We start from the raw sequence: 12,558 nt of genomic DNA, 5'->3' as shown, positions 1-12,558 counted from the left end.
CCGTGATCGATTGGCCATGGTTTCAGACAATCCAACTCTTGAGTCTTTTGCTTGGTAGAGTGATTCCCACAAATGACGCCAATTGTAGGGACACAGAAACTATCCCCCAAGGAAAGCTCCTCAGAATACTGCTACAATAATTTACACAATCTAAATATAAATAAATAACAAGGGATAAACACTCCACAATAGCAATTGATTTCTTTGGCCATAAGTGTTACAATTACAATTACAGATGTTAGAATAGGAAACTCCCTTGTTCTCGTGGTGTTACCTTTAGTTTTTCTCTCTCTGTCTTTCTATTTCTCTTCATAGATAGATTTTTCTACCTATCTTTTCTCTCTCTCTCTTTCTTTTCTTTTTTCGGATCCCCTTACCTTTTGCCTCCTCCCCTCTTTTTATAGCTTCAATTCTTGTTCTTATCACCATAGCTGTCTTGCACCTATCCAAAGTCTCAGGGATATTTTTCCTACTTTATCGGTTTTCTCCCCACCTAATCCTGGAATTTTAACTGTTGAGGGATGCGTGTACTGCTTAAGCTGTCTTATGGGCATTCAATATGGCAGAGGTTAGGTAAGAATCCCCTCATTAATGCGGAGGTAAAAATCTTCACTCTTCTTGTGCATTCTAGTAGTTTCCTGCGATGACCATCATCCTCTAAAGGTGATACGTTGATTATCCATGCTATGCCTCGGGTAAGTTAATGCTTTCCCTTTTCCGCAGGAATTGATTTACTGTGGTACTCATCTTTGCCCGCAATACTTGGGATGATCCAACTTTCACTTCTTTCATGGTTTACGACCTTCGAAGCATTCCTTTCAATACACAAGCCAAACCCAAGTCGTTCCTCATGGCCCGACCACTTTTTGGGCTTTTGGCCTGAGTGGAAATTGTCCCACTCCCTATAGGTTTCTACATGGGTCTTTTAAAAAAAAAAAAAAAAAAATTATGAAAGTTTTTCTTTTTTGATAGATACTGTGGGTAGTTTTTGTATTAATTATTTATATAGAATGTAGGGTAGTGGGAAGGTTTTTTTTTTTTTTGAATGTTGGGTAGGTCTTTTGTTTTTAATTTTTATCGATTTACAGTTTTAACATTTCTTACATTTTAGGAACAAGGATAAGTTAATTAAATTAAATGTATTTTTGGAATTCAAAATTGCAATAATTAACTTTTTGAATTCTCTTAATATATAGAGATTACTCTTACATTAGTTCGTGGGGTCACGCTAGGGCTTAGGGGCCATAACCCTCCAAAATTTTTCAAAAATCTTAGATATATACAGTAAATGATCAAGATCTTAGAAAGTCCTTCATAAAAAAAAAAATAGAAAAAAGTATTCTTCTAAAGTTTTTAGGAAACTCTGTCGCGTGATGTTCTTTTAATAATACAATTACAAACTATTTTACAACATTCTTAAAACTTATTGACTTGACAATTTCTTATAATGTCTTATCTAAGTTCACTATTGACATCAATTTTTTACTTACCAATAATTACTCATTACATCAGCAGTTTGTAAAAAAAAAATTATAAAATAGTATCTAGTTTTAGCATTTTCCATAAAATAAATGGTTCAGATTGTTGATTGTACTACGTCATTAATTCACCAGCAATCTTAAAGTAATGATTTCACATCATTTATTAATTGACAAATCATATTTTGAGTTTTATTTATTTATTTTAATTTTCAAAAGCTTAGAAAACCAAGAGATCCAAGACCTTAAAATCAGAATCTCATTCCTTTATATTACGTTGTAGAGTAACATTCATACGCTAAATATTTATTAAATATTCACATGATAAATATGTATAATATTTTTTACAACGTATTTATAATTATTTTCAGATGTTTGTTTGTACATACATTACCTTTTGTAAATAATAGCACATGTTATTTATACGTAAAGATTTTATTCACATGTTATGCATATATACTGTTGTACAAAAGTTTCTTAAGAAAATGCCAAGTATTTAAGTTATATTTCAAAATGTGAATTGTTGAGATTAAATTAAAATAAGGTACTATCATTTGGATAAACAACAAGGGAGCCTACCTTTCCTACCAAGCTTCTAAGTTCAAGAATATGTGGTTCGAGACATATATTACCTTAATTATCCCTTAGGAATGACTTTTAGTTTATTAGATAATTAAAATGAATTAGACAATAAATGACCACTCAGATTTAGAATAAACCAACAATTGGTGGTGACTCCATAAAATTAAATAAGAGGTAATTACAGTAACCCCACCTGTGGTTTGACCCAAAATCATTTTACCTACCCGTAACTTAAAAAATCTCACTTTACCCCCCTAAGAGCATTCACAGCTGTGGAGGCATATTGCTATATTGCTAAAATTTAGCTACACAAACACAAAAAGTAAGCTCCAGCAGTGGAGCTATACTTATTTTTTTTAGCTGATTTGCTGCAGTGCACATCTATCTATAGATGTGCATTGTTCATGAAAGCTAAAAAAAAAAAAATATTTTAATAAATTTCTCTCATCTCTTTCATTTAAAAAATATTTTCTCTTTCTTTCTTTTTCACTGTTTCTCTCTCCGACTTCTCTTCTTTCTTCCTTTTTCCTTCTCATTTTTTTTTCTCTCCCTCATCTACTCTTTGCTTCGCTGACTGTTCATCGCCTAGTCCTTCATCGCTGATCTTTATAACCGATCTTCATCGCCGATCTTTATCACCGATCCTTCATCGCCCAGTCCTTCATCGCCGATCTTCATCGCCCATTCCTTCATCGCCGATCTTCATCGCCAATCCTTCATCGCTGATCTTCATTGCCCCGTCCTTCATCGTCGATCTTCATCGCCAATCCTTCATCGTCAATCTTCATCGCCGATCCTTCATCGCCCAGTCCTTCATCGCCGATCTTCATCGCCAATCCTTCATCGCTGATCTTCATCGCCAATCCTTCATCGCTGATCTTCATCACCCAGTCCTTCATCGCTGATCTTCATCGCCAATCTTCATCGCCCAGTCCTTCATTGCCGATCTTTCGCCATCCCATCTTTGGGTTTTGTGATGGTGGTTTGGTTGGATTTCATGGTCGCTGTGGGCGGTTGTTCTTGGTTGGCCGTGGTGGTGGATCCATTTGTGGAGTTTTTATTGTAGTGAGATAGAATATTTTATTGTAGTAGATATATTATTTTATTGAGATGTTTATATTATTTTATTGTGTTGAAAGCTAAAATAGATCCACTGCTGTAGCATGTGTGTAGGTAAAATAGATAAAGTAACTTTTAGTGGAGCTAAATTGCTAAATTTTTAGCTCCACTACTCGAATGCTCTAAGGTAAGCCAAAAAAAATCACAATGCAGAAGTGCTCCTCCTCAATACCCAAACCCAATGTAGCCATGCTTCTCCACAAATCAAAACCTAAACCCCTACAGCCACGTTGTCCTCCTTAAAACCCAGACCCAAAATAGTTGTGCTCCTCCACAAATCAAAACCCAAACCCATACAGCCACCACATGCTCCTCCACTATCACCAACAAAGCCACCGTGACCCAAAGCTAGCACTGATCTAACCTAGAGTGTGAGATATGAGAGAGATATATGGATAGAACAGAGAGGTAGAAAGAGAAAGAAGAAGAGGAGAGAGAAAGAGCATGAAAAATAAATTAATCTATAGGAAATGAAGTAAGTTAATGGGTGTGGTAAGTAAATTTTTCCTTTTATGTTATTTTCTTATGAGTATGTGGCATTTTGTGATTCATTGGAGTTCTTGAGCTAAGTTTCTAAATTTTACAAAACCTTCCCTTTTTTATCTTGTATTCTCTTGGTTTTGTATGTGTTTTTTTTTTTGTTTTGGAGGAGAGAGATATAAAAGGTGAGCAAAAATACATATTTACCCTTGTTTTTAACAGAGGTGGGTTACGAAAAACAAACAAAGCTTACCTTAGATGGATAAAGTAACATTTTTGAAACCACAGATAGACAAAGTGATTTTGGGCAAAACCACAGGTGAGTTTACTGTAATTACCCTATTAAATAAATAAAGAGACTTACTCACACATACATCACTCTAGTAACACATACACGCATCATGACATGTCACCAAGCAAACAAGAAAAGAAACAAGTGGTGCTTTTTTTTTAGAAAAAGCAACCTTTTAATGTGGGGGAGATTGAGGGGTTCTTCCTCACCTTAAAATGGGAATTCTTTTACATCCAGAGTGTTGCAAATATATTTTTTCTTAGTTTTCTTTCATTTATTCATATTGTTATTTCCTTTCATTTTACCATTAGAGCATTCGCATCAATAAATGAAAAATAGCATAATTGCCAAAGCTTTCCGAATCAAACCGAAAAATCACCCATATTAGTTTATACATTCATTGTGGAAAACGTATTTTTGCTATAGTACTTGTGCAAATATACCTGTTACAGTATCAGTATATCTAACATCTACTAGCTTCCTGATTGTCAGCGTCATTTATATGTAGCCTCTGTAATCTGTATCATGCACTCATTTTTAGCCTAACTTAGAAAAGTCCTTTTATTTTTATAAACCTATTATTATGTTAGGTTTCTTAGACAATAAGAACACCATTTAATGAAATATATGTGAAAACAAAATAGAGGATTTTATATCCATTGGATATTGGTATCAAAGAGAAAAAAGAGGCAATAGCCAGGTCATAATTTGAAGACTAAGATAAATTTGATAAATTTTAAGTTGGATGGCTGACAAGTTATCATTTATTTATTTAATATTAATTTTAAATGAAAGTGGATTAAGCGGTGTTGCATTGTGGGCGAAACATTATGTTTGCTGGGCTTGAACAATTTTTTTTATTTTTAAAGTAAGCCACATGGGATAACAGGAGGAAATTGTGGATTTATTTTCTACAATTATATTTAGTAATAGATATATATATATATATATATATATTAATGCTACAATCTCAAAATTGTATGTCAAAATAAATTGATATTGAAATATTTCTTTTTAATTGACAAATCATAATGGGCACCAAGAAACGTATTCGTAACTTTGTTTATAATAATGTAAGAATGATAATTTAAAAGCTATTTTAATTTATAATAGGATGTGCTAGGTTTTTTTTCTTAATCTTTTTTTTTAAGAATTAATAGAGCGCAGTTCTTCTTCTTTTCCTTTTCTTTTTTCAAAAGAACCAATAGGTCGCACTGTTGATATAAAATAAAAAATAAAAACTTTGCCTTAACAAAATTTCAGAATTTTTATTAGAGAAACTTTTGAAATTTTGGGGAAAGAGGTTAGGTGACTCAATGCTAATATAAAGGAAGACTTATTCCATTTCTGCTTGAAAGTCGTAACCTAAAGCATCTTAAGCAGCTTATAACATTTATGTAACATTTTTAAATCTCTTAACTTTAGAATTTTTAAAATTTTTAATGGATTTTTTTTTTTTTCACAAATATTGTAGAGAATTTGTGGCAACCATATAGTAAATTGTAAAAACATCTAATTTTAATTTTTATGCTTTTTTTAATGTTAGCCTTTATTATAACTAACTTATAAGCATGGATATACTTAAAAGATATATATTAAGATGCATAATATAATTCTTATATACATAATTTAAATATTAATAGGCATTTTAATTTTTTTTAACTCTTTAAAAAGTTCGGTAAGAATATTATTAAGTGGAAAATGTAAATTTTTTTATTTTTTATTTTTGTTTTTTAAATTTTTTTATATTTATTAATTCTAGACTCTTTGATTTTTGTACGCAATAACTCACTTGGACAGATATTTATGATGTGGTCTCACATTTAACTTAAAATTAAGAAATAATTTTTCTCTAAAAATAAATAACATAGAACTAATGACAGAAAATTGAATTTTAATTATGGAATCTAATTGAATTCTTTTAAGTTTTGTCTATATATATATATATATATATATATATATGAAATTTATCAAATTTACGTTACTCTTGTACACGTGTTTTAAAAATTAAATTTGAAATTTATCAATTCTTTTTTATTTGGATTGAATTTGGCCCAAATTCAATATATATAATGTTTATTTTCTTTTTCATCCATACGTTTCTAGATCATCTTTATCTTCTTCTTCTTTGTTATTTTTTTCCTCTGTCTGACCCAATATAGCTATCTCTAGCTCTGAGAGAGAGAACTAAGGCCGGCAAAGAGAGTCGCTTGAAGGGTGAGGGCCAGCGGAGATCAACGTTCAACGTGCAAAGCCGCTTCGTTTGCCTCCACCACCACTGCCACTAGTCCTTCTCCCCATCGCCAACGACATGTGTCCCAGGCGGGTGGGTTTGATCAGCTTCTGTTTATTTTTTTTATTCTGATTTCATTAGTTTAATGAGAAAGATTGTATGTTGAGTTTCAATTGTGTCCCCTTCATGAGACGTTTGAGAGAGAAAGGATAAGGCCTGAGTTTGTAATTTGCAGCTATTGAGAAATGGTTGCCAAATTTTTATTCCAATTTATTCATGGAATTTTTTTAAGGAGAAAAAAAATGGTGTGGAGAGTGAACAGTGCTTGCTTCTTTTAACTCTAGCAATTTTGTTTGCATTTTGGAGAGACTGTTGGAGCTTATATTTCATATTTGTGGGTTTGCTCTTCAAAATGGAGAGGAAAATGGCTTTATAGAACCTGTTGAAGATGTTCGAAAGCGGTTACTGAACTCTTTCTTGTCCCCTTATTAGCCTTTCCCTTTCTACTTTCTAGTCTAATTTTTGATATCCTGTGAAAAAATAAAAAAAAGAACCCTTCAGATTTCCCTGAAGAAAGCTTTCTTCCTTCTTTGTGTGACATTTTCAAGCATCGTTTGATAGTCTGCAAAATCTAAAGCCCGCCTGTTTGTTTCTCCATTATTCAACTCCCTTTTTTTCACGATGAAGGCCGATATGTTTAACTCTCCGGTAGCAGTGGCAATTTGGGACTTGTTTTTCAATATTCATTCCAATGAAATCGAAGACTACTTTCTTGAAGCGTTCAAGATTTTAAGCATCATGGCCACCCACAACAATCTGTACCGCCTGAGTCAACAAGAATCCCAAGAGATCGTGATGAAGAAGCAATTATTGAACTATTGCTATCAGATGATGGAACTGGTGAACGGTTGTCTGTGATTCCTATAGTGGCCGAGGGTGGCATGGGAAAGACCACTCTTGCTCGCCGTGTTTATGACAATCACAGGGTGAGTGAACATTTTGACCTCAAGGCCTGGGCTTGGTTTCCAGGAAAAGGTGACTTGTTACAGGCAACAAAAGCAATCGTTAAGTCGTTCACTTCACAGTCTTGTGATCTCGAGGAACTAACTTCGCTCCAACATAGACTGTTTGAGATTCTCAAGAACAAGAAATTTCTAATTGTTCTAGATGATGTGTTGGTTGAGAATTATGTCTCGTGGAGTCAGTTGCTAAATCCTTTTATAGATGCTGCTGCAAAGGGAAGTCGTATTATTGTAACTACACCCAATCAAGCGGTTGAGTCAATCATGCGCACCAAGGGTTACAATCCTTTTCGTATCACTGCTTATTATTTGATGCCATTATCAAATAAAGAATGTTGGTCGATACTTGTAAAATATGCTTTTGGAGACGAACGCCTTAATTCAAAACCCGAACTAGAAAATATTGGCAGACAATTTGTGTACAGGTGTTCCCGCGTGCCTTTAGCTGTAAGAACACTTGGTGCCCTCTTGTTTAATAGGCTGGAAGCAAATAAGGAATTTGGCCAGCTATTTCAGGAGTGGCGCACTAAACTAGTCCAGTTTATAGAGGATTATCGTTCTCCCGATGTATTAAGACTGAGCTATGATAATCTTCCTCCACGGCTAAAGCGATGCTTTGCATATTGTTCAATTTTTCCTGCGGGTTATGAATTTGAGAAGGATAAGTTAATCCTCTTATGGATGGCTGAGGGTCTTCTGCCACAGACCGAAGGCAAGCTCACACCAGAAGAGGTTGGTGATTATTACTTTCATGAATTATTTCATAGATCTTTTATTTTACGATCAAGTGGCAATAAATCACATTTTGTGATCCATAATCTTATGAACGACCTGGCTATTGCTGTTTCTGGGGAATTTTGCTTCAAATTGGAGGATAATTCCTCTTCCCATATCTCTGAAAGGGCCCGGTACTTGTCACTTTCAGGTAAATACGATCCCTCAATGATATTGAAGACCATTAATAAAGCCAAGTTTTTAAGGACCTTTTTGCCACTCGATCATGAATCATGCCATTTAACTAGTAATGAACTGCGGGATCTTTTGCCCAAACTGCAATTCTTGCGAGTGCTTTCTTTATCTCATTATGATATCACTGAGCTACCTGATTCAATTGGTGATTTGGAACATTTACGGTACATGGATCTCTCTCACACTGCAATTAGGAGATTACCTGAATCAGTTTGTGCTCTACGCAAATTACAAACATTGATATTGTTGCATTGTCGAACTCTTACTGAATTGCCTGAAAGCATATGGAAGCTTTTTGACTTACGCCATCTTGATATTAGTGGAACTGACTTATATGAGATGCCAAAAGAAATGGGCAGATTAAAAAATTTTCAGACGCTTTCTTACTTTGTTGTGGGCAAAGAAAGTGGCTCAACAATTAAAGAGTTGGGGGGCCTTCTGTATCTTCGTGGAACACTTCACATTTCAAAGTTGCAGAACATAGTCTCTCCCAAAGATGCGCCTGAGGCCATATTGAAAGAAAAGGCACGACTTGATGAGCTAGTGTTGGAATGGGGTGATGACAGTGCTGACCGAGAAAATGATAGGGAGATGCTTACGATGCTAGAGCCTCATGCAAATTTGAAGAAGCTCAGCATTAAATTTTATCAAGGTACAAGCTTTCGAGGTTGGTTGGGGAATAAAGAATTCCTCAACTTGGTGTTCCTATGTCTTAGCAATTGCAAGAAATGCTTATCCATGCCACCATTTTGGCGGATGCCATCCCTTGAAGTGCTCATTATTGAAGGGATGGATAAAATGAAGAAGGTGGGTCCTGACTTCTGTGGGCCAAATATGAAATTTCACTCTTTGAAGTCTTTAACATTTGATAGGATGTTGGAATGGGAAGAATGGATTTCACTTGAATGTCCTGGTGGAGAATTCCCTTGCCTGCAAGAGCTTTGCATACGGAGATGCCCCAAGCTGAAGGGGAACTTACCCAAGCAATTTCCTTCCATAAAAAAAGTTGAAATTTTTGATTCTCAAGAGCTTGTGAGTACACTTTTGACACAGGCATCGTCACTCAAATGGCGTTTACGTTATCATGATAAGATTTTGTTCAGAAGTGATGATAAAGCTGAGTCATTCATCAAGCAAAGGACTGTCTTTACACATGAAGGTGCTGCAGAATCCTCAATGACCATAACTCAAGGTGTCACAAAATCCTCATTGCCCAACACCTGGTCCAACCAATATGGACGGCACGACCTCTCCTCTTCTGAAATCGTGGAAATTTCAGAAGAGACGGACTTGCCAATAGAGCCACATAGGCACAAACTTGAAGGAAGTTATGCTCTGGAGGACATACCTGAAGGAGTGATGGACACCAATTTATATTATCACGGTAATATGTTGTTGAGAAGTGATGAAGGGGCTGCAGAATCCTCATTGCCCGGTCAGACTCCAAACACTGATGATGCTCATGATCTGACCGACCAAGATGGACTTGAAGACCTCTCCTCTTTTGAAATCATGGAAGTTTCAGAAATATCACAACTGATGGAATTGCCAACGGGGCTACATGGCCTCAAAATTGAAGGATGTGATGCTCTGGAGGACATACCTGAAGGAATGATAGACAACAAGTCTTCTCTCCAACATTTGTATATCTTTGATTGTTATTCTCTCAAGTCCTTTCCTGAAAAAAATCCAACCATTACCTTAAAGGTTCTCTATATCCAGAACTGCAAGAGATTAGATTTTCTCCCACCTGCATCAAAGACAAACCAGTATGCTCTTCTTGAACATTTGTGCCTAGGGAGTAGCTGTGACCCTCTGATATCCCTCCCATTGGGCTTCTTCCCAAAGCTTAAAAGTCTTTCTATTTGGGATTGTGCAAATCTGGAATCCCTTACAATGCCAGAGGGACTTCAGAAAGATCTCACATCTCTTGAGGCCTTGGAGATCAGAGATTGTCCGAAGCTAGTATCTTTTCCAGAAGGAGGATTGCCAGCCCCCAACTTGACATCCATTTGTTTCTCTAATCGCAAGAGTCTCAAGGAACTGCCTAATCAGTTGCACACTCTGATTTCTCTCCAGTCAATGTTTGTAAATAATTGCCTAGAGCTTGTATCACTTTCAGAAGGGGGTTTGCCTTCCAACCTATGTTTACTCAGTATCACTTTCTGTGATAAAATCATGCTCGGGATGGAGTGGGGCTTGCACAGGCTTCACCGTCTTAGTCAGTTGGAGATTGAAGGTGGATGTAAAAACGTGGAGTCATTTCCAGAGGAGAAGTTGCTGCCCAGCAATCTCAATTCTCTTTGCATCAGTCGGTTTTCGAATCTCAAATATCTGGACTACAATGGGCTTCAACACCTTACTGCTCTCAATTCACTTGAAATTAGCAGCTGTGATGAACTCCAGTCCTTGCCTGAAGGTCTGCCATCTTCCCTATCTCTTCTCTGCATCAAGGAGTGCTCTTTGCTGAAATCAAAACTTCTAAATAATAAAGGAAAAGAATGGTTCAAGCTGGCTCATATCTCTTGCATAGAAATAGATGATGAAATAATAAAAGACTGGTCCGAGATAGCTGATGTCTCTTGCAAGGAAACTGACGATGATGTAAATCTCCTGGAAGAGCCATAGTTTGAAGCAATGAAAATCCAATTTCAGTAAGGTACTTTTTCTATAAGTATATGAATAACAATTGCCCTGCTTAATGTCAATTCAATTTACTTTACATTGTGAATCAATTTTTGCACTTGCTAATAATCTTTTCTTTCCATCTTGCGCTTAAACTGGGGCTACTTTGAAGACTTCTTCTTATTGGATCACCAGTAATTGCTTAGGTTTCTACATGGGTTCTTCTGCAGTTATTCACATTGGGTCTACTACTTCATGTTTTTGTTGTGTATATTTCTGCCTTTGTTTCGTGATCAATCAAAAGTGTCATGTGAATCTTTTTGAGGGCTTCCAACTCCAGCTTTCTGCAAAAGTTTGAGGAATTTCCCATTGCTCATTTGCTCTAAGCATTATGTGGCTCAAAGGCATCTTCTTATATGGGGGAGTTATAGCATTAGAAGAAGGCACCAAAATAAGTGGAGTGGATTTCTTCAACGAGCTAGTTTGGTATATTATGGGTTTTAAAGATGCATGTTTTTAAGTTGGATGTTGTTCAAGTGTTTGTTTATGTTTTTGAGTGAGGTGTGTCATTATATGTATTGAAGTCTTGGGATTGTAAGTTGACATTGATTTAGGTGACAGCTAATAAGAAGTCTGAGTTGGTTGTAATAAGATAAAACTTGATGTAAATTTGTGAGGGTTTGCTAGTTAATAGGAGTTGGTCGAATGTTTGTAATTCATACTGTTGGTAATAGATATTGATTGGCAATATTCATGGATGTAGGCTTATAGTTAGTCGAACCATGTTAAAATTTGTTGTCTAATGATGCATGCAAGGAGGAATTGACAATTATTTTCTCATAAAAATGCATTTGATATTGTTGTGTTTGTATGAGTGGTCTAGATCTTGGTTACAATTGTATGGAAAAAAGTATTGTAGGTGATATATTCCTCTTGTTTTAGCTCTATAAAATCAAACACTTAGTTACTTATTTAGTTGCTCTTCTGCAAATAATTAGATAATCTGAATGAGGAACTTTTAAAGAGATGTGATGAAGATTTCGAAAGAGTGACTTACAAATGAGAAAGAAATGATTCAGGGAAATTTGAATTCCTTAACTTGATGTTTAAGACAAATTCTATAATTCATTATAGTCCCTATAATTTTTATGCATTGATCATTCAATTGCCAAACATTATAAGAGTAAGTATAATTGTTTATTGGGTTTTTGTATATCTATATGCATTACCACTTTCATATTTCCCATTAATTCCATTATTTCATTCATGATACCCATTTACCTAAGTAACAACAATGAAATACCTTCTGCAAATTGTAACGCATACGCTCAAATCCCCTCTGGTCAATATATAGTGACCTGTTTAGAAATTTGATATTCGGTAAAAAAAAAAAATTTAAAAAAAAATTGTTGCATAAGGGTTCGAATGTATTTGAGTATTCTACACAAATGCCATAAATACTTGTACGCAGAGAAAGTTGGTCTCAAGGTAAATTTTTGAAAAGAAAACTAAAAACCAATTTATGAAAAGAAAATAATAAGATTGAATCGAAGGTGAATTTCCCAAATAATCCCAAAAACTCTTCTAATGATCACCCTTTCATGATTTAATGTCAATATCGATTACAAAAGTTTTATATACATTTTATATTTTGATATATTGACACTATCTATGAAATTTGAATGTAGTAGACTAGAAATATAGATCTGAACCATAACAAAAATTGTAAGGAAATTGAAAATGTGAAATACAAAGAGT

At 35.0% G+C, this 12,558-nt stretch overlaps 1 protein-coding gene across 2 annotated transcripts; it reads left to right on the top strand.

The window, feature by feature from the left end:
- The first annotated feature begins 6,075 nt into the window (after positions 1–6,075).
- Positions 6,076–11,629, top strand: LOC126723771 (putative disease resistance protein At3g14460). 2 transcript variants are annotated; one of them, XM_050427565.1, is made up of 3 exons: positions 6,076–6,277; positions 6,551–10,834; positions 10,973–11,629. In XM_050427565.1, the coding sequence occupies exon 2, from the start codon at positions 7,126–7,128 to the stop codon at positions 10,801–10,803; it is 3,678 nt and encodes a 1,225-aa protein (XP_050283522.1). In that variant the 5' UTR covers positions 6,076–6,277; positions 6,551–7,125; the 3' UTR covers positions 10,804–10,834; positions 10,973–11,629. The 2 variants fall into 2 exon arrangements, with proteins under 2 accessions (XP_050283522.1, XP_050283521.1); XM_050427564.1 differs by lacking the exon at positions 6,076–6,277 and having other exon boundaries at positions 6,464–10,834.
- Positions 11,630–12,558: the final 929 nt, after the last annotated feature.

This window comes from Quercus robur, chromosome 4, assembly GCF_932294415.1.
Source record: "Quercus robur chromosome 4, dhQueRobu3.1, whole genome shotgun sequence".
Taxonomy (NCBI): domain Eukaryota; kingdom Viridiplantae; phylum Streptophyta; class Magnoliopsida; order Fagales; family Fagaceae; genus Quercus; species Quercus robur.
Note: the sequence above shows the minus strand (reverse complement) of the source record. Positions and strands in the feature narration are given on the sequence as shown.